The sequence below is a fragment of the Sander vitreus genome, chromosome 16 (assembly GCF_031162955.1).
Source record: "Sander vitreus isolate 19-12246 chromosome 16, sanVit1, whole genome shotgun sequence".
NCBI classification, from domain to species: Eukaryota; Metazoa; Chordata; class Actinopteri; order Perciformes; family Percidae; genus Sander; species Sander vitreus.
The window spans coordinates 18,024,460-18,048,112 of record NC_135870.1 but is presented as its reverse complement, the minus strand read 5'-3'; the positions used below and the strand labels follow the sequence as shown (position 1 = coordinate 18,048,112).

At 40.0% G+C, this 23,653-nt stretch overlaps 1 protein-coding gene across 1 annotated transcript in view; it reads right to left on the bottom strand.

Moving 5' to 3' along the window:
- Positions 1-21,933, bottom strand: part of LOC144531850 (matrix metalloproteinase-17-like) — an 81,323-nt gene extending 59,390 nt beyond the window's left edge. Inside the window, exon 1 of the mRNA XM_078272178.1 lies at positions 21,487-21,933. Coding sequence (XP_078128304.1) covers positions 21,487-21,621 — 135 coding nt within the window. The 5' untranslated portion in view covers positions 21,622-21,933. The remainder of the gene's footprint in view (positions 1-21,486) is intronic.
- Between the last annotated feature and the right edge of the window lie 1,720 nt (positions 21,934-23,653).

Sequence of the window (23,653 nt, the reverse complement as noted above, 5' to 3'; positions counted from 1 at the left end):
ACAAATTCATGCAGTCATACATACATATATATATACACACACACACACACACATATATACATGTGTAAATTAAATTATAAATTAGGACACCCATGCTAAAGTTGAAAAAATCATCAGTTATTTCATGGATCCAGGATACTATGCATCCTGATAAAGTTCCTTTGGCCTTTGGAATTAAAACAGCCCCACATCATCACATACCCTTCACCATACCTAGAGATTGGCATGGTTTTATTTCAGTTAGCCTAATAGCTGGTTTGATTTGCATTGAGAGATGATTTTATGGAAAGTACCCCATGCCAATCTCTAGGTATGGTGAAGGGTATGTGATGATGTGGGGCTGTTTTAATTCCAAAGGCCAAGGGAACTTTATCAGGATGCATAGTATCCTGGATCCATGAAATAACTTATGCCCCCTGTATTTTAAGGAAGAACATTTATTTATTCATGATACATTATTCATTCACAAAGAAAATTGGTGTCCTTAAAGATTGGATTTTTCCTCATTTTTGTAATTAAGGCATTAAGATCAATTTACAAAAGATATATATATATATATATATATATATATATATATATATATATATATATATATATATATATATATATATGAATATAGCAAAGTCTGAACACAACAGACAAAAGGCAAAAACACAAAAAGCAGCGACTGGAAAATCAACAAGTAATATCCAAAGGCAATAATTGTCACTGCATTGATGCAGAATCGTCTGGGTCCGCATCACGATGCAGTGATTTATTTCAACACCCCTAATGGACATTGACAGCTATTAGTCCCGTTTATCATTTTACCACTTTTAAACTAGTAATTATTGGGGTGACATGTCACTACATGACAGACTGCACTTACACAGCATTTCACAATGCCTTTCATTTACCCATGCACACAGGTAGTCACACATCGATGGTGGCGGAGCCCACCATGGAAGGTGCTAGCCTTGCTAGGGAGCAATTTGGTGCTCAGCATCTTGCTTATGGGACACTTCGACCTACCACCTGCACCACAGCAGCCCCTGTAACCAGCTGTAGGAGTTTATAACCACCTTCCATTGACATTAGTGATGTCAAAGCATGAGCCATTCCATGTTGCGACAAAAATTTGAAAAGATTAAGAAAAAAAAAAAAAAACATGAGCCAGAAAGCAACAAAGTGAAATAAAAGCTCGGCCAGGCTGCACATTTTCACAGTACTATAAACATTACCAATCCAGCTCATGGAGCACCGTGTATTACATTAAATGTTTTGATTCCAGGTGCAAATGCCTAACAAATGTGTACTGGAAACAATCCTTTTATAAACTGTGATAAAGTCCTTCCCACTGAAAGTCATAACATGTTTCCATGAGGCAGTGGTTTAAATGTAGTTTGTTTTTATTGGAAAACCTGAGGTCTGGACTTTTTTGTTTTAAACTCTTTTACAATAAACATTTAATTACACAATGCTATTCTATTTCTAAAACAACATTTTTCATGAATCCTGCTGCTTCCAAAGAGGATGCTGCTGCATGTCCCTCTTTGCCCTCTTTAACATCTGTGTTCGTTTTGAAGACCAAGTAGGAAACAGCCCTGCAGTGGCTATACATTCCCGTGAAGCTATTTAAAAGTAAAGAGTGTAGTTAACATTGTGAAAAGAATAAATTTTTATATAACTTACAAAATGAAACACTTGTAATGCAACATTAGGTAGAAATAAGAATAGAAGTACCAAAGTAGAACCCATTGTTCTATATGTCTGAGCTGCACTGTGTGGGTTAATACATTGTGCTTGTGGTCCTATCAAAGTGGAGAGCAAAGCAACAACACTACTAAGGTGTCAGTCTTTTCACAACTGTCAAGAGTGTTTTGGACTTCTGAACAACATTGGACAAAATTATCCACCAAATGGCATATTTTAGGTTTGGCTCCTGAGGGGATTCAAACAGAGTGCGCGCAGTAAAAATAAATCAGCCTAGGTTTAAAGATAAACAAACTGATGGCTTTTGGAGCCAATTAGGACATGCCCCTTTAACTGGAGTTTATTTTAACACGCAGAAGATTCAGTGGCTCCACTCAGGGAAAAAGCCCCCAAACCTTCTTTGAAGTTCCTCACTCCGTGGGCGGTAATGTGGCATGGCACCCAGCCAAAGCCCACTAACACATGGATTGAATAACGCCTGTCCAGTATCCCCGCTGTGGCCTTTATCCCATATGCCACAATAAAGAAGAAAGATGCAGAGTCAAACACATACAGATATGCATTCACGCACAAGAAGACACGTGCGCTTGATGCATGACTGATCTGCTCAACTGTCACAAACGCAATCCTCTGCCAAGAATAATCTTAACTTTTAAGTGTTTGTCTGAGAGGGTGAATTTGTAAGTGAATTTCAGTATGTGCAAAGTTGTATGTACAACAGTCAAAATAAATCCAGTGAATGAAGACAGATGTGTTTCTGTTCCGTATACTTTTATTTATTGGCTGGATTATTGGCTCGTATTGCATTTGTGTGAAGTTATGAGAGATGGTTTCACTGTCAGCGCCCAAGTTCAAACAAGCTGCAGGAATACATACGAGTGTATTTATGGATCTTATATGTACTTTATAGGCCGGTGGGTTTAGCTATGGGGCCAGAACATGACAACACACACTGAGAACTGGTGGCAACTGGTCTTAAAAACAAAGACACACACACTATCCACACCTCTTCTCATGCTGGAATGTCCTTCCCCTTAAACCCACAAACAATTCATACAAACTAAAAATGTCTCTGTTGGCGTGGACATGTTGCTCTGGGTACCATTAAGAAGTTAGAATACCAACCAGGAAGTCCAGTTTTGAATTGTATCAGCTGCCAAGACATGAAACACAAGTTTATGCTGGTTCCACATCAAATGTGCAAGATAAAGTTTGTGCAAGGTAGAGTGTGTAGTGATTAGAATTAACTTAAGCATTACCGTTCTGCAAAACAACTAGGATGCTACGGACTGCGTCAGAATGCAAACAGTTGCAGTATCTGGTGTTTCCATCCTCTTTCTGAAGTCCCACTGGCAGCGAGTTACGTATCGCCAGGAATTCACAGGTGCACAAAACCTCTCAATTTTTCTCTGCAGTGAAATTGATGCCATCACTTCTTGACATCATTACATCTGCCTGCCGTCAATGCCAGAATGCCATGTCATGGAGGTCATAATACTTGGAATCCAAATTTAAATTAGTACTTCTTCGGTCCCATCAAACTGAACTGTAGTTCAATTAACTTTAGCCACAAAGGGATACAGAAAGTCAGGGCAGATAACTGCACTGCTCAGGAGAGCATAGCCTCAATCTCCATTAAAATAATTGACCTTGCTCTGCGTAATGTCGGACTTGGGCCTTTGGTGTGCAAACGGGGTTCTCGAGGCAATACGATTCCAATTCTAGATTGTTAAACAATGGCAGCAACAATTTGCTGATCCTTTTCAAAGCTTGCCTGGTAAACAGAAAAACTAGCTACACTGTATTTTGGCCCAAACTAATCCACCTGGAATTTGCACTTGCAATATATATAATATTTATTTTTATTAAAACTCTGACTCTCTTTCAGGCTGCACTTGGAGATATTGCTACTCTGAATGCAGCCTAACATTTTATATGCGTGTATGCTGTCTCCCTATGTGATACCTCATGCACCCCAGCGTGTCTGACAACAAAACAAAAACAGCTCCTTACCTGTCAAACAAACTTCTCATCCCTACAAGGCTTCAAACCTTAATTGGTTCTTTTTCACACACAAGCTGTTTCACCCTCCAGCATGCAAAAACTTCATCACCTGCTATCGTGCAGCTTCCTCCACCTCACCCACCCCCAAAAAAGGTCATCAAGCAAATGACAACAAGGAATCAGCATTTTAATTAAATGAGCCCACAACTCACACACAACTCAAATTGGTGATGGGCAGTTATTGTGACTGCACACTGAAGCATTATCTGAGAAAAGAGGAGTACCAGAAGAAAAGAAGAGGTAGCATGTGTGTGTGTGTGTGTGTGTGTGTGTGTGTGTGTGTGTGTGTGTGTGTGTGTGTGTGTGTGTGTGTGTGTGTGTGTGTGTGTGTGTGTGTGTGTGTGTGTGTGTGCGTTGCTGCACCTGCAGCAAGACATGAGCTGTCTGGATTTGTGCTGTTTTATTAGGAAGTGAAGCTGAGAGGAGCTATATTGGACCTACTGCATACTAATAACACCGCTGCAAAAGACAGCCACGCTGTAGATTCCTCCGCAGCCAGACACTGAAACCTCCAGTAGTGAGTTCAGAACGCAACAAAGTCAAACTTCAAGGCTGAAGAATGGAAAGTTTAATTGGACAAAATGAGGTGCAGAGGGAGTTTGCTTGCTTTGCTATCCGACACGGCTGTAGACTAAAAATGAGGTCAAAGTTCAAACTCCAGCAATACCTCTGGCCTGGGAATGAAATGTGGTGCATAACCAACCACACCTCCAGACTGACACAGACAGCTTCTCAATGCGTGTATGCACAGGCATGTGTACAGTATGAACCAATTTATGTCATGGCCTATCAGTTACTCTTCTATGTGTTCCTTCCTGATGCATCTTTTTCTCCATGCTGGATGTCGGGGGGGTAGTGGTTTGTGTGTGGGTGTGTGTGTGTGTTTTCAACTCACCTCCTGTGGATAAAAGCTGTGATGCTACATGATAATAAGATGCTTGTCGAGCATAGCACAGTCCAGCTGCATTGCTAAGTGTGGAACTATACCAGGATATTTCTAGTCAGTACTAGAAAAGAAATCCAAGTGGAGCTCATGTTACACTCAAGACAGTGTGGTGGTTGTGGAAAAAAAAAGTATTTCAGTTCAATAACTGTTGTTTTTTATGATGTTTGTAGAGGGTAAAACAGCACTGAAAATGCACAGCTGAAATAACACATTTAAACATGTATGTACACCAACAGAGATTGAACTTTATGCAGCACCTGTCCAGGTTAAATCAAATCAAAAAAATATTTTCACTCTACTTTTCTATTTCTTAAAATGTAATTATAGCTCAAAAATCACTGACAGTAACTCAACCATTCTGCAAAGTCCAATAGCAAAAATCACACAAAACACATATCATATTGGTACTTTAATGATCAATTATCTTGTAGGAACATCCCTGCTGATTGTTGTCACTAGAAACCAAAAAACACCTGTAAAAGACTGCCAAACTATAACAATCAAATAATACTACATGAACCGAGGCAAAAAAGGCCATAAAAACAGCCCAAACTAAACCAACTAAACAACCAACCTGCCAATCAACAACCACAATACATGCATAAACAAGTACATACACCTATACTGTACAGAAAGAAACTAACAGAACAGTGTCCTATCACAACCATAGGCACAAATTCCTTATCTAGTCAAATCTGCTTGACAATTGCACAGGGGATGAAAAAAGAAGTAATGATTTAGACTGAGTCTGTGTTCATGGAACAAAGATGGGGAAAGCCAGATAAAGAAGAGGGAAAGCCCTACAGTCCTGGGATATAATGAACATATTTGTATCCTGCTGACAAAATCTGGTAAGACCACTAGATAGGAGCAGGAAGAAACATATGAGTCTAAGAAGCATAGTGGAGGTCGTGGAGCTACAGACTTTTAGTTTACATTACATCAGCACTACTTCAAAACAATAGAGCAGCTTTAAGCAAGAACAGTCATAAAGATTATCTGGTAGGTTCTGCAGTTCTGCGGCTTCATTCTAACATTAATAAAAAAATCCATTAAAAGTTGCAATGCACTCTAACAACCCCACTTTGATATAGACAACAGTTTCCAGCATACACAGGAATCCAAGGCAAGTTGTCTTCGAAATGATTGGTCGATTGAGCAGTTAGTTGGCTGAGGGAAAATGAATCAACTTTTTACTTATTTTTCATCATTAAAAATGCCCAACATTTATATGTTCCAGCCTCTCCGATGCACAGCCTCTCTTTATCTTATATCATTAAAAACTGAATCCTTCCGTTCAGACAAAATAAGTAAAACAACACCTTAGGCTCCTGGAGTTGCAATGACCATAAGTCCTGTTGTTTTTTGGACACATCACAGCCAGTCTAATTGGATAAAAAAAAAAAATCAATTTTGAGTATTACATATTCATTAGAATGCAGCGCTAGTTAGTCTCAAAATTTGATTTGATCAATGAGTTTAATCAAATAACTGCTGTATCCTGTAGCTCCCTGGGCCTGCATTCACAGAGCCGGCTAAAAAAGGCAAACCATACAAATCCTTAAAAAAACTCTCTGGATACAATGCTCCTACATATTCTACCATATGCTTACATCTGTTGGTCTTGTCACTTCTACTGCCTCGCTGCAGACTCTCTGCTCTGAACACAGAGCTGCACAGGCCACTGTGTAATATGTACTCACTGAGTGTAGCTCTAATTCTGTGCCCATGATAATGAATGTGAGTGTCAAAGCAACAATGGATTACAGACAGGCTGTCAGATCCAAGGGTTTGTTTTGCATCTACAAGTTTTAATAAATGTCAGCATCAAAAATAAAATCAATGTGCAGCCACAGCCTGTGTTAAATGCTCAGATTTATTGTGAAAAGACAGCATACCACAACATTTGATTTCAATTCACGATGATGTGATTAAAAAACACAGCAAAAGCCAACTTCGTGGCGCATGGGTGGGGAAGTCTGTATATTCCCCAACAGTGTGAATTCTCAAATAGACAAAATAAATGTGTGCTGCTTTGACACTTGCTCCAGGGTTCTCTGCTAGGCATCAACAACGCATCCAGCTCCAGCTGGAAATGTGTAATGTGAATGTTAGTTGTGTTGCTAAAATATTTTATCTTTCCATGACCCAGTTTGCATACCATATGGCTCTTATCCAGCTCCCTTTCCCCCCTATCAATGTGTAAAATCCAAAATGCGTCCAATTTGTTTACTGTAAACTCTTTCCTGTAGCCTTAAATTCAGTCAAAAAAAAAACTCAGTTTGAGAAACAGGAGCAGTAGGAGTCTCTGAATAGGTTTAGTCCAACTAGGCCTAAATAAAACGACATCAAAATAAATAACAATGAAGTGTTCATTTATCTTGAAAAGTTTTTTATATATAATATAAGCTGAATTAAAACCATATCCATAATGCCTATGCACAGAGTGATGTTTTTGTCAGTGAGGATAATAAAAAAAATAAAAAATAAAAAAGTCTTCGGAAGAGCCATAAAACACTTATCAGTAACAGTTAATTAAACAAGATCAGTGGTTGTCCTTAATTAATATTACATTCACTACATCATATCAGTTAAACACGACTACATCATGGTGTATTAAAATAAACGGACAGACTGAGGAGAGTGGTCGGCTGTTTACCCGGACAGCCGAGGCTTTGGCAGCCCTTTGAGCTCAGATTGAGCTGTTTTCTGCACCGATGCACCAATCAGTCAAAATAGAATCACAACATGGAATCTATTATTGTTTCCCACTCTTAGAAATATGCAACTGAGAGATGTGTTACTCAAATCCGAGACCAGTCCGAGAACTTCGAGGACGGTTCCAAATTATAGGGGAAACTAAAGCACAGCTCAGCCAACTCCATTCAAATTTTGCAAGCACTTGGAGATCACAGTTTTGCTATTTCATTCTAGTGTAATAATCAATTTATTGATAATTGATCAAGGTCAAACAGCAATCTATGTTGTTTATGCAATGTGTTTATGCGGGTGACCTGCTCCGAGCTAACTTCTGTTCTTAAGCCATGATCCATGAACTTTGATGTCATTTCTTTCTAACTTTGCTCGTAGAGTTTACAGTACTTGGAAAAACAGTCTGATCACTAAATAACTTGTTCTTTTGTGGAGGGTATGTAATTAGTTTAATTGTCACTTAGGGAGAGGCAAACTGAGAAACAACTCTTTTTGTTTGTCTCCCATGGGCTGGAGAGAGAAAAGGCACTGCAAATACCTAATTAGGCAATGAATGGTTGCTGAGTTAATGGCCACCTCAAGATACAATCTTGAATGGAACAGTCACTCTCCAAATTAATGGGGCTGTGTATTGTGCATTGGGACAAAGTGATTTTGAGCTCGGTAGCAAAGTCAGATTTTTATGCCTTAATGCTTATTGCATCCAAGATTTTATCATAATTCTAATAAACACATTACTTACAGACATTGGCCAAACAACCAACGCCTCACAATGTTGCAATTTGTGTCTCTGCCTGTCTTTCTTACTCTTCATTTCAGTTAGATATACAGACAAGCGTGCCTTCATCTTGAGATCATACTGTACTGAAATTGAATTCTGAAGGACCCATCGAGCGCTTTGTTATCAAGTGTTTTTCCCCCTTGTTTTGCACACAGCTGTCCTTTACTTTGATATGAAATAAACTAAAAGCCAGCAATGGCCATCATTCCTGTGCCAATGTCGGCGGAAATCAGTATGCATCTTGCACGCATTTGTACACAAACACCCATACATACATACTGTATTTATTACAGTTCTTAATTACAAACTTCAAAAGGAGCTCTGTTGTTGCTTTGAGGTTTCCTCCAGTTCAGTTGGCGGGCCCTTTGAATCACTTTAACTTTAACAGGCAAGCAGTACAACTCCAGAAACCACCATAATTACAAGATCTGGTCAGTCTTTTGAATAGCTTCGATCAAAACCTTGATCGGGTTATATGCCTAGAAGGGGCCGGGATGCTTCAGTTAAAATAGGACTGCCACATGGAGTAGATTTGGGGTTTTCTACATGGGGAGCCTGAGAGAGAGCCAGCTTGCTTCTAACCCACAGTTACAGTAAGTCATGAAACCAGGAAGAGCCAACGGGAGGGAGAATCATATGCGGCTGGGGAAAACAGTAATTCCTGCTCAACTGCTTACACAGTTCGGTCCATTACTTCTGTACACTCCCCTACTCTAACATTTGCTTTCTACTCTGTGTAGACAAGATTAACACATTATTGTTGTCGAAAAGTATAAACCCATGCATGTGCATGGTTGTTTTAATAAATCTTAATCATTGGGAAAAGGGGCGTATGTGCACACAGGCTGTTTGCATATAAAATGCCTCTACGAGCTCCTCCAGTCTCTCAATGTAACACAATTTCACAGAATTGCATTGGGTAACTCAACCACCAGTATGGCTGTAGTTGTAACACCCATAGGGCCCGATTATCGTGGTGGCCCTTGTCCTGACCTTAAAATGGTCTTTTCCCAGATCTGAGCGCATGGTGCACAACAGCCAACAGGTGGGTGGTTCATTCAAATGAGGCAGCTCAAAGAGTCACTTCAGTAGAAATTGGGTGCGTCACCCCTCCTTTAGTTAAGTCTATCGATTTATTATATGCTGCGAGTTACTACACGTTAGGGAAGCGGCGCTACTTCTACCCGTTGCCACCAAAATAATCGGAGAAACTTTAAAGGAACTTTATACATGGGAGAGAGCCTTTTATTTGTGTTTGCCTTTTGCGGTTTGCTTTGTTTGTAGTGGATTTAATTTAAAGATTTTGTTTTGCTCATCCCTATGTTTGTAGTATAGATTTATTATTCCACCTTACCTCCAAAAACTCCTGATGAAATTTAGGATTGAAGTAGCCAGATAAGACTGCTGAGTTGTTGCAAAAGTTTGTTTTAAAAAGCAAATCTCTGTCTGCATGTTGTTTGGATCGGCAAAACTCCCCAGTAGAGAAACATATTGAACTCTTGTTAAAAGTCACACACCACGGGGCGGCCTCTAGCTCACCCAGTAAGATCGTTCGCCCCATGCTGGCTGAGTCCTGCAGCGGCACGGGCATGTCACCCCCCCATCTCTCTCTCTCCCCCTTTCATATCTATCCACGGTCGCTATAATAAAGGGAAAAGCCCCAAAAAATAATCTTAAAAAGTCACACACCACCCCTGTGACATGTTGCACTGAGATGACACTTCTCAGAACCACGTCCGTTTCTGATGCTTATAAGTCAATCTGGTCACCAAAAGGGGACTTTGTAAACAAGAGCAAACTACATACTTGCAGCTAATCCCGCGTTTAGCCATGGGTGTGCCTGTTCCATCTAAATATTATGGTTACACACTCATAAAAAAATGTTTGAGTTAGCTCCAAATGAAAAAAAAGTCTTAATATTATTTCACACACTACTGAAATTAATTGGAAAAATAGGCTCTAATGGACAGAGAGACTTCCCATGCCATCCATCCCACCCATGGATGTATAATAAGACCCATCTATGCCATGTTGCACCCTCTGAGCCAGCGTTGGGGGCGGGCCAGACCGGCCAGTTGTGTCCGCTCATTTAAACTCTTTGCCAAGTTGCCCTGCGCTGAGTCGCTGACTCACTAATCGAGGAACTCCTTTCCAAAAGACATTTTTCCAAATACAAACAGTTTACTTCGGGCACCCATTAGTTTTCTGATAACAAGCTGCACAGTTGAGTTCTTGTTTTCAACTGTTAACCGGATCAAAACAAGCAACGAATATGCTCACAGGCCGACTGAACAGTTTATCTATTCTTTCATTTGAAAAGGAGCTGCCAGACATTTTGGATTATGATTAAATCATTTCATTGTTCAAAACCAAGCCCTGCAGTGTTGCACTGTGTTGCTGTTGTATGTAGCTTACACTGCTCCTATAGTTTGCTGACACATGTAAGTCATACTAATGTGCTTTCTGTATAAATTGTGATTTTTGATGGTAGCAGTCTTTTTTTGGTTTCTTTTTTTATTATGGCACCTGCTGGTGTAGCTTAGGGTTTTTGAGGTTTTGAACGTAATGATAGTTTATAAATGAAACTCCACTTAGTTGATTGTGCACGCTGTCAGTTTGTTTTTACCATGTAGTTGCATCGTACAAATAGCTTATAGGCTTAGCCTAAAAACGTATGGTTGTGTGGTTACCCTTGCTATTGGAGAATCTGAGGTGATGTAGTTGCATGTAATTTTGCAGATGTTCAGTGAGTAGACCATTGCACTCGCCACAACTCCAGGTTTGACATTGCTTTCATGCAACAGTTGTGATATAATGTTATTAGGGAAATCATTGCAGCATTAAATAAATAAAAATAATAATGTTGCAACTCGCCTCTGCCACCTTATTTCTTGAAACTAACTGCTAAGCAACAGTAAAACAAACCAGTAGATTGCGATCGATACAATGTATAGTAGGCACAAACTCTTAAAATAAGAGATAAAAAAGTGGTGATGGTTGATGTACAGGTCACTTTTGTTCTTGAACACATTACATCCACATGCCTACCTAAATTAATATTTTGGGCTACGCCACTGCAGCAAATGCGCAGAAATAACCAAAGTAATACTTAAAATGTAATTAAGCTACTTTAATTAAACAATCTTCAACAACTAGATGCATTTAAATGAAAATAGAATGTCTCTACAACAATGTTGGTAAATCAGTATGCATTCATTTATAAGTTAATATAGGTGGTTCGTGCAGTATCTATTATTTACAGCAGCTTTACACCGTGCTCGACAACCTTGTTGTTCAGTTCATTAAATCCCCTGCAGTGATCTGAAGTCAGCAGGACAGTTACATGTGATAAATCTGCAGCCTCCGATTGTGTTGCAGTGCCATTGTGCACAATCCTTTACTTTGATCAAAACACATGCAAACAACACCCGGCTGCTACTAAATAACCACACGTCTCTTACAACTCTGTGTTCTGCCTGTTTATGCAGCAGACACTAGATCAATTCTGTGCATCGCTTTTTCCCCCCAAAAAGCGGAGTTTTAATCTTTATTTTTTAAATCAATTGTGGCACAAACACTGCTGTATCATAGGGGTGCACGATTCAGAACATGTCACGATTCAATATTGATTTTTAGGCTCACAATTCGATTCCAAAACGATTCTCGATTCAAAAAAACGATTCACAGTATGTAAATGTAGTTACTTTTCCCATGTGATTGCAGTAGACATACAATCAAAAAAAATGTAAAAAATTATTATAAATATATAATTAATTATTTTTAATAATTAATAAATGAATAAAAAAAAATATTATTATCATTTACCTTTTTGCACTTTGTGTTGCTGCGTTTTGAGATGCCCACACAGTCCCATGTGCCCAAGACCCCCCACTATTGTGCTGGTTGTTGTGCTTGTGTGACTAAAAAAGAGCCCATAGTGTCATTAACGCATTCACCCATCACACATGCACCTGCAAACTATCATTGGATCATACTGCATGTCAGTCGACGTCATCACATGTCAGAAAGGTAATGATCTTGTTTCTAGCAGACTCAGCAATAGAGTTAGCCTAGAAATCTAGACGCACCCTAGCGGCAGCAAATGTAATTTGCAGCCAGGGTCGTCTAGCAACTCTCCGTTGGCTTGCAAGCTGGAAAAACCAAATTCTGGTCAGGCCAATCACGTCATGTATAGAGTCGGTGGGCGGGCTTAACATAAGGACGGCAGAGTTGCGACGGTTCCGCGTGAATTCCCTGCTACTTGAAATCAAAGAAGATGGCTGCTGCCGGCAAACAGCTGTCTTTTCGAAACGGCTTTGGCCTCGACTCTGGAAGACTTGGAGTTAAGCTTTTCTTTGAGAAAAGAACAAAGAACGGCACTGAAGTCATTCTTAAAAAAGGAAGATGTGTTCGGAGTTTTGCTGACCGGATACGGCAAAAGTTGAATCTATCAACTAGCGTTGCTCTGGTTGGTTGTAGCGCTATCCTATTGCGTGCAGAGGGAATTTGAAAGACAACCGTTTATCCCGCCCCTCTGATTGAGCCCTGTCAATGGTGAGCTCCCAGACCAACATCTTGATGTGGGTCTGGCTTGTCAGGCTATAATTCAATCAGGAGAGACTCCGTTGCAGATATGCAAACATTTATTAATAAGATATAACCAAGTAAGTACAAACATAATTATTTGGAGGTTAGACTCCATTGTAAAGGGGTATCTATACAAATCTAATGTTTAGGAAAACCAAACACATCCCCCAATAGAATCTAGACACTGGTGGTGGTGACAAAAATCCGAAGACGTAAAAACGGGACGTCAGCCGGGAGAAGACCGAGAACACCGTCGGAAATGCTTGGAGGTAGACAGGGAGGAGGCGGGTCGCACTCTCGTCTGAAAATACAACTGACAGATGCAGGAGAGAGAACAGATTTAAAACATGGTAGTATGCTGTGATTGGTTAGAACATAAGTGCCCGATTCTAATTGGTATACACAACCGTAACACCCACTGCCCAGCTGATCAGTTAAAGAGAAGAGAGACAACGTAATAGAAGTCTCCCTGACAGAATTTACGCTGAGCTACATTAGAGTCCAATGCTTTACAAAAAAGAAAAAAAAGATTAAGAAGCACATGCACACAGAGAACTGATGAAACAAGGGGAAACTGCAATGTTTGAAATACCAGTTAAGGTGTGGACATACTGTAGTGTATGCATGGTTTGTATGTGTACGTGTCCTTTACACATCTGGCTTCTGTTGACCTACTTATGGTTCTTCAGGCCTCAAACTGCTTTACTTCAATTTGAAGTTGAGAGTATGTGGCCAAAAGTCTTATTTTGCAATCCTATTTTGATCTACTCTTAAGTCAACTTGAGGACTGCCTACAGTAAATCAAGTTCTGAATTCATGCTGTCAAACTTGATCTGGAAATCGATGTGTTGTCATTGTCTGAAAACGTCCTGCAGACGTCTTGCAGCTGCCTCGCATCAGTCCCAAACCGCCATGCTACAGTGGCGGTGTCAGGGCTCTGGAGACCCATGTTGAATTGGTTTCTGAGGAAATCAAAAACTCAGTACCATAATGCTGACATTCTCCTCAGAAACTTGCATGTCTCTGGAGAAGTTTTACGCCTAACAAGGCTGAGATAACAGATTGGATAGGAGCAGGTTCTCTGCCTGAGAAGTTGCCTGAGAATGCATTATATATTACATGCTGCTGAACAGTCGCTCTCTGTCAATCTTTATGGAGAGATATACTCTCGACAACATGCAAGTCATCTCCCACATGCGATTGTTCCTGAAATAATCTCCTTGCCCTCAATTTGAGTCCCACGGTGCATTTCTACAGACAGAAGGTCACACAGCTTGATGGAAGTGGGACAGCGGTGCTAAAAGTGTCCTTATGATCCAGAATGAGAGTGTAATAAGAGATTTACATGGACACCTGCATCTAGAGTGTGTTTGGATGTGTTTCTGGTGTGGTTTAACATCCCTGCATACCTAATCAATCAATCACTATAATATCCAAAAATCTAAGACTAAACATTTCATATTTTGGCTGAAACATCTTCTTCCTCTTTATTAAGCACATGATTTTGCTTATTTGTCACTGTGTTATTTCAGCGCAGAAATCTCTCCATCATCTTTCCCTTGACTGTCACTGCATCCTGTTTTCTTTTGGAGTCTCCTCTATCCTTGGGCCCCTGGGTGTAATCAGAACAACCATGATGTGCTGGTAGAAAGAAAGCCTCCTCTGTAAAGTGCAGGAGTAAAATCGAAGAGTAAAGGGACTGGATACAATGCTGGAGAAATGTACACACATTGCAGGCAAACACGGTACTAATGAGGGTGGTGGTACTGTTGTAATGGGACTTGCAAATGAAATGATTTCCCTATTATACCCTTCAGAACAAAAACTGAATGATTAAAATGAACATTTTCCATCTTGCGTTTCACACAAAAAATTCCTGAACCATTGTCAGGTGGAGGAGTGAGAGGATAGTCTTCCATGAGCATGTTTAAAGCTAGGGCTTTATTTTGGTGCTGAATGCTCTTTGAGTCATTGTTACGGCTGTCTTAAGACACCAATGACCTAATTACTAAACATACTATGGGTATTAGTGAGCCCTATCTTCATTGTTTTTTCAGCAACCTTGCAATTTGGAACCATGCAAAATAACCCAAAAGGATTGTAAATTGCATCAGAATTATATCAGAAAAGCCAGTAGAAATTGAGGAATATTGGGTTGGAATTATCACAAAACGTTTTTAAACCTTATCTTCCCACCACACATTCCTGAAAACAATGTTTGTTTTACATTGCTTTTCTTAAAGAATTCAATTTATATCATTTTGATATCTAGCAGGGAAGGAGAGTGAGTGGCAGAGATAGGAGCCTACCGCTCCAGAGGAATTCGCCAGAATGCCAGATGGTGTTCTCAATGAAGAAATTAAACGACAAAACGAGAGTGAGAAATGGACTGGCGAGGTGTGGTTGCACTTCCGGGCGCACACACCCTTGCACAGTCTTGAAAATTGTGAATGACTAGTGGCCTTTAATGTCTAAAATTCCACAGGTGGCTGGGTATACAAGTAATATAGGCAATTTATCAGCCGCTAATCTGTTCAGATCACTCTCGCTTATCAGAAGGGAAGCCCTGAATGTTCAGGTGAATAGCTCCTTTGGGAAGCTGTGCGGTTCCATCTCAGTGAAGAAAATATGCCTCACAAGAAACATAATACAATGAGCAGAAAACTGAGTGTATTACGTTTTAGCTATGACTCAGTTCCCTCAGGTGCTGAAATTAAAAATTGGTGCTATAAAGTGATATATCAACCTGGATAGCAGCAATGCTATCAAAATGAATACCTCTGATCTCTGAGTGTGCGGTTCACTTACTTTAGAACTCAGTGCGTGGTTGTGATGAAGAGACACACACCGAGATTCACAATCTCAACTAAATGCCAAATGATGGAGCATCACTGAAATGAAGTGAAAATGGGACTGCCATGGATCAAAGACAGAGATCAGAGGTTGTTTTGTAGTTAGATGGTTGTTTTAGGTGTTTTAGGTCCTGAGTGAATAGCAGTTATGATGAATACAATCATCTGATCATATCTGTACTTTCCAGCCCTTCCAGTGGTGCAGAATGATGCTCTCTTTGTGTCACGTGGCTCCCTGTTGCACCCCAGTGACACGTCATTGGCCAAGTAATAATCATCGGAGCTGTGTACACTGATACTTTCTCTCTGTCTTTCATGATGAACTAGGAGCTGCAGTTAGATTATATTGTGTAGATAAAGTGTCTTTGCTATTGGTGATCAAACATGAGAATTTCTGTTTTTACAATGAATAAAGCAGGAAAACTCCTTTATCTCACACGTACTTGAGAACAGTGTATGTCTAAATATTCTTAACCCCCCTTTATCCAGTTTATCCTCTTCCACAACTTCACACATGCTTTCCCCTCTAACGGGGCTTTTCAGCGTATGGTATGATCGCTTATATTATAGTGCAATAACTTTACGACTATGACCTTTTGCTCTCTACTGCCCCTGAAACAGCAGGCAGGAGGACAGTTCCCCTTGAGCTTCGACAAAGATATCCTGTTGCTGTGTCTTCTCTTGAGGACAGAAGAAAGAGTCTGTATTCCAGCTGTTTCTTAGGCACCCCAACAACAACAAAAATAAATATGAAGATCATTCACCTGCTTACTCCTGGTCAACCCAGTGGTCAAGCTGGGTTCAAAACGATAAACTTGAAAGGCACTTTCATGTCTTTGTGGTTTCTAGGCACAGGAAGTCCCTACATTTTGCTTTTTAGGGTGGACCTTAAGAGTACAGCACAGATGCTCCTATTTTTCAAAGTGTGTGGACACAGTGATAAATATGCTGTAGTGCTGGAGAATGTCTTCTTCTACATAGACAAATGATAATCCGGTCACTAAAGCTGCTCTTCTTCTACAAAAAAAAGAAACTACAAACATAGTAGGGATGCAACGATTACCGGTGTAACGGTAAACCACGGTTAAAAATGTTGAGATAACAATTACCGTTTTCATTTAAAATGTCATTATTATTACGGTGGATTACCACGGTGTGGAAACACGTGTTCCCAGCTTCATCCGAGTGTCCTGAAGTTGCCGCGCGGGCGCACTGCGGAGCCTACAGTGCGTTTCTTGAAGTTGGAATCACGGCGGAAGGAGGAGATGACAGCGCTCAGGAGATTTATCAGCCTTGTAAAAAAGGCCATAGTAACACTTGCTCTCTCTCCTGAGATGATTGACCTATCAGTGACGAGAGTCATCGCTTTGATCTCCTGCCAATCGCTCGCGCTCAGACAGGAGAAGGGGACAGAACAGCAGCTGTAAACAGACTTTTTTCTTTATCATTCCTTTCCCGTTTTCGGACTTGTTGAAGTGATGTGTGTAGCCCAGAACGTAAGTTTAAACTATTCTGTAGCTTGTTAAACTGTCATGTGTTTTACTGCCTCGTTATCTGTGTAAACATTAAAGCTATGTTTATTCATATTTCAATAAGTGTTCTGCTACGATGTGGATAAGTTTAGCCCGTGTTACGACGTGACATTTATTTGGAGAGATATATTATCGCCTTGATAATATTGCTGTTGCTGTGTTTCTTATTGCATAGCTGATAGATGTGCAGATTGTTTTATATTATATTGTGCAGCCACGTGTTGATATTCAGGTTGTGTTAGGGCTATTTGCTAGCAACGTGCAATCGCCAGTAAACAGACTAGCGCTGCGGCACCACGTGCTTAGCTATTAAAGGTGTATTAAACAGTTTGCTCCGTTATCGATATGTGTGCTGTAATAGATGTGGCTTATTCTCAGTTTGTGTTACTGAGCAATAATATGTTACATTTATGTTAATTATTACAGAGAAATGAATGTAATTCTTAGTATTGTTTCTTGTTATATGCTGGTGGCTATAACATTTAGTTTTGCTGAATAATGTTCATAGTAAGTCAGATGCTTGTTAATGTGCGTTATTATTTGCTTATATTTCAGAACCACATCCAACTTCACATGTAACGTCAAATACAACTTCATAGTTAACTTCAACAACTAATGTTCCAGTTGTAAATAAATCTTCCTGGATCTCAAAGTCAGACATCTCTGGTTCAAGTTCTTACCGGACACCCTACAGCAGGCCAGTGTTTAAGTAGCCAGTTTTCAATAGTTTTTACAAGCCTATTGCCTATCTTTTTGTAATATAATAAACACTGTTACACTTTTTGAAACTTTTTCAGCTTGTGTAGGCCTATCAGTGCTTTCTGAACATCCATCCATCCATCCATCCATCTTTGTCCGCTTATCCGGTGTCGGGTCGCGGGGGGAGCAGCTCCAGCAGGGGACCCCAAACTTCCCTTTCCCGAGCCATATTAACCAGCTCCGACTGGGGGATCCCGAGGCGTTCCCAGGCCAGGTTGGAGATATAATCCCTCCACCTAGTCCTGGGTCTTCCCCGGCTCTCTGAACATATTGAACACAATTAAAAATACCGCAATAATACCGAAAACCGTGATCATTTTCGTCACTATAACCGTGAGGTTAAATTTCCATACCGTTACATCCCTAAAACATTATATAGCATTAACATTATATAGATTTTTAACAAAGATTTTGGTTTGAGTATCACTTTAAGTCTTCAAACTGGAAATCTTTTAAAATATAGATGTACTAAAAATTCAAAAAATGTTCTACGCATTGGCACAAAGATTCTCAACTCCTACAAATAGTGGCTTTTAGTAGATCATATAGATATGTTTGTGTTAAAAAGTCAAAGTAATGTTCAGACTTTAGAAGACAGAAGACATTCCTTTATCCAATTTTACCTGCTAACGTTACAGCCAAAGTGAGAATTTATAGTTTGAAAGGGTTTCTGCAGCAGAATTAAGCTGGGGAAAGAGGCTCAACATCAAGGAAAACTGGTTTTATTGCATGAACTAACTGTGTGACCTCCAACAAGAGACATATTTAGTGCCTCTAAGTCCATAGAACAAACGTGGACATTATCAGGTCCTGGCACATGAAGTGGGACAGGGCATCAAAGACATCAAAACAAGAGTAATGGCCCTCAGACTGCCGGCAGCACGGAGACGGCAGTGCCACTTTGGAATGAGCTTGTCATACAGCTCTATCTAAAAATGTAGGGAAGCTTCCACCTTGGGTATTATTTTCTCTGCCATGGCAAACAGAGGAAAATCGCAGCTGTTACCACAGCCTTTCATCTGCTGATACCACTGGGTTTGTAGTGTTATAGTTTCCAATATATATATATTATATATAGATATATTTTCCAAAAAAGAAAAGAAAAAAGGGGTTTGTGCAAGAATTACTGTACAACAGTAACACCTGTTATCTTTAGTAAAATCTACAAATAAAGAAGAAAGATATTAGCGGCCAATAATTATTATTGGCTGATCAGGAGGACATTGGCATCGTTTAACCGAGCCGACAACTTACATATTAATCCTCAACTTATCCCTCTGCTTTGCTACTGTACTAATTATCTCAGAGTGACAGAGATGCAAAGTAATTGTTCCGGTTCCGCTGGATGACCCTTATTTTCGGCCGGATGTCCCACAGCTTTCGCTCTATTTCTGTTGGCCTTCTAAACTCCGGTCGATACGACATACATCCTTCAAGCTAGAACCGACAATCAAATTATGTTTTTTTTTGAGTAAAATTCACACACTCAACAGCCATTGAAATTCCAGAGCTCGCCTCCCTACGCACACGTTCCACCAAAACAAGTTCCTTCCTGAGGCTATTTTGCAGAGGCACTGTTGCTCCGTCCAGCGCTTAGCGCTGCCAAAGATGATTGTGATTGGTTAAAAGAAATGCCAGTAAACCAGAGCATGTTTTTCTCTTATCCCAGAATGTTGTGTGGACTAACCAGACCTTCCTCCGCAGCGCTGTGGAGGAAGGTCTGGCAATGCACACTAGAAGTAACCTAACAGAAAACAATAATAGAAAATTGATTCCAGCAACATTCAATCCCCAAATGGTCAAATTAAGCTGGAAAACATGGCTAGTGCTCAGAGTGAGCAGCGGAATTATGTTGCAACTGGAAAACAAAACGAGACAAGAAGTCTGAGGTTAGGAGGGCTATTCTGTTTAGTAATAGCCTGTTTCAAGGCTTTGGTTGTTTGTGGCCAAAGCTACCCAGTAAGGAAGAAGTGTGAACAGGTTGTGATGAAAGTCCTGCCATGTGTGGCCAAAGTGACCTTTTGGAAAAACCAGAAATTGATTCAGAGCGAAAGGTGCAACACATCATGTCCTAATGTCAGGTTTGTTGGCATCCGCCTCAGCAATGAGGCCCACTGATAGAAAACGTGGTTAATGTAAGCTTACTGGGCGTATTGTGTGTGCTCTTTTCTTATACAAAAATATATACTTTTTTTTTTTAGATAATGTAACTTCTGTACAAACTTCATCTAAGTTGACATTCTTTCTGTCTCACCCACACACACACAGTCTGAATAAAAAATGATGGCCAATGCGATCTCACAACTAAAGCTTCTGTTGTGTTAGGTGTGGGTGTAAAAGTAGAGAGTCAAAAAAGATAAGGTACACAGCCTGAAGGTGGGTGAAAAAAAACTCAAAAAATAAGTACATAAATAGAATGAATGAATGATAGAAGGATCTATTTTAGTGCTCATGTTTTAGTCTTTGTTAAGAAAAACGTAATCCCCAAGTGTGGGTTTTCAGAAAGAGGAGTTTGAGTGCTGACAGAAAGTGTGACAGAAGTTGGGATGAGCAGCAACAAAAACTGATGTTGCCCTGAGGAGTGAAACATGTAGGGAAATGCAACTTCAAGGAAGATGAAATTATGAAGATGATAATCATCTTCATAAGCCAAGAACTACATCTTTTAACAACAGCTATTTACATAGAGCATAGTGTATCTAGATAAAGGGCATGAATAAACACACACACATACAGTATACACTTACACACAGCAGTCCATATGCAGGTGCATTGCTCCCTTATCCTCAGTGTTGACTGTATGCCACATGCTGTGGGACTGTGGTGATGATGATGTATAGCCACTGGCACTGACTTCTATTTTGGGGTGATCTGTTACAAGCGAATAGCTTCTTTATCAGCGGTGCTGCCTGTTTCAGTGGCTTCGTTTAGTGCTCCACCAGACTACAGTATGAGATCCTCTATTTTAAACACAGCAATTGCCTGAACTTGGCTTCAGGTCTCTAATAGGCATGACCGAGAAATTCCCTGATAAAATAACCTATAACGCCTCATAGACTAGTCTGTCCTAGTCTGTCCTAGTGAGCTCCAGTTATCTTATTAGCACACTATGTCAGAATACTAAGAGGTCGATATAACGCCAAGGCTATTCCCGTCATATCCTACATTTATTTATTACAGGCAATTTGGCTAACACACATTGATTATTTAATATTTTCTCAATATATGTTTGGAATGCGATGATTTCTGATCAGGTAAATAAAGTTCCGATACACATATAGATGTTTCATCATGCAGTGTGTACCGCCACTCTGCCTTGTGCATTAGACTGCAGAGCGGCGTTAAAATTCAGAGCAAGTATTTCGGAGAAGACAGCACTTGCTCTTTCCTTGACGTTCAAGAGTAGCCCAAGTAGGAAAGGAGAGAAAAACCTGCCACTTCACGGCCCCACACTCATGTCAGGGTATGATAGAAGAAAAAAAAACACCCCACATTCACTGGAGCTATACAACTTTCGATCCCCCGTTCTCCAAAAGTAGGTAGAAAAGATAGAACACTTACCACCCCCATGTCCAGCTGCTCGGTAGTCTGAGACGGAGCCGCTCCGGTCAGAGGTAAAAGCCACAATATCGGCACCAACAGCAGCATCTCCGGTGAAGTATTCCTCATCCACTTGTGAGGAACCAGAGGAACCATGATGCCCTATGACAGGCTGATCCTGCAGGGCTCAGACACCGACCCCGACAGCAGCATCCACGGGATAAATCACACGCCGAGACTCCAGTAAAGTGTCCCCGAATAAGTCTACCTCACTGTTGAGCGCAAACACATGAAGCACATTAAAACGGGTTCTGTTAAAAACATTAGAGCAGTTTATGTCCAGCAAAACTACACTCGTAACTAACACCTAAGTGGTCATAAACAGAGATAAACTGCGTATTATTGTCTTATCTCAAGTCCATCAGAGGTAATATCACCGGAGCAAGAAGCGCGAGCTGCTCTCTTCGTCGTAGCGTCTCGAGCGCTGGGAAATGAAAGCAGCTGCGCGCGGTTGTGTCGCGAGCAGCAGAGATCAACCTCAAGCCAGCCACAATAACCTGTTACACTTCCGGAGAAAATTCCCAAAATAAAATCCTAATTGCTGGACTTGAGCAAATAAGGTTAATAGCCTACATGACACAAGCGTAATTTCACTACCTTTTAGGGCTTTGGGTCCCTAAATCTAAAATAGATCTCTGATAAAGCTTCCAGCATAAGTAATGATTTGGGTTCCCAAATAGCCTAATACAAGTTTTGACCAATGTTTTTAAAGTTTATGCTGAAATAATTGATAGATATAATTGCAGTTTTCAGAGCTGTTGAATTTGTGTGAACTGGACTGAAACTACGACTATTTACTGCTTTTCACATTTCATATAACTGTAAATTAAAAACCTAGGCTAGGCTACATTAGGGTTGTTGGTTCTCAATATAAACAATTTGATAACATAACCCCAGGGCTGTAATAACTTGTGATAGGCACTATACTCTTTATAAACTCAATTATTAAGTTAATTAAATTGTCTAATTCAGTTAGTAGAGTTTTATTTGTTACTTTCAGTTTGTGTTGATTCTAGATTGGACAAAATCTGTAGTGTTTTTACCACACCTGCTGTCGTAAGGTATTTTCTTTACGGTGCTGTATTACTCACTGTATTACAGAGTTAGCGTTACCGGAAGGTCATATTTGCGATGAATGTTTTGCTCGGACAGAAAATTATTTATTTACAATAAGAAAATACGTTACAGATGCATCGTTGCATTTCAAGTGTTGCATACGGTAACTAATGTATCGTGATTCATGAGCTAAACCGGGTAACGTTATCACTGTCACGAGCCAAAGCATTAAGAGATTGTTGTAGCAACCAACGTAATAATAACTTAGATTGATATAGCGCATTGCATGAAACCCACGGAGGCTTTACACAGGTACAGGGGGACAAAGGTAAAGAAAATAGTAGGCAAACACAAACATGGACTGAAACGAAAATAATAACCGCTAAATGGAAGCAGGACGTAATTTAATATAGGCTACTTACGTAGGCCTACAACCACATCACGCATTGTAAAGTTATTTTATGAATGAAATACATGACATATTATATACATGAGGGCCAAATCGGTTTTGAATCATTTACAACCCCGTAATTGTCTCCATCTGTTGAAAGCCCGACCGAGATTGACTCAGGTTTTTGCCCGTCATCTGTCACGCTCTCTTTTAGCTTTTAGTTGTTCTTCGTTTAATTTCCTTTTTTATGTGATGGCCCCGCCCCAGTATCAGCCATAACTACAGCAGATAACTTCTAAAATAAAATTAAAATACAATTAGGTCTATATAAAGAAAACTCCTGCTACCTTTTAGCTGTCTGCATATGCTTTTCTGGTGTTACAAAGAAATCTGTGACCCGCCAGAATGTGTTACTGTAGAGCTGGTCTACCTGCCCTAAATCATTTTGTGACTTCGCGGGAAAAATCAGACCCGGGCAAAAAGCATTAATAAAAACTATATAAAAATAGCATTCTTTTCACTGTTCGTTTCGTTTGCTGTTACAGGTCACTTATGACCATTAGATGAAAAACTACAGTTTCAGGAGCATTAAAAAGTTACATATAGTAACTTTAAATAATATATTAAATCAACAAAAGATAGATTAATTAGGTAATAAAATAATCATTTAGCCTATTGCAT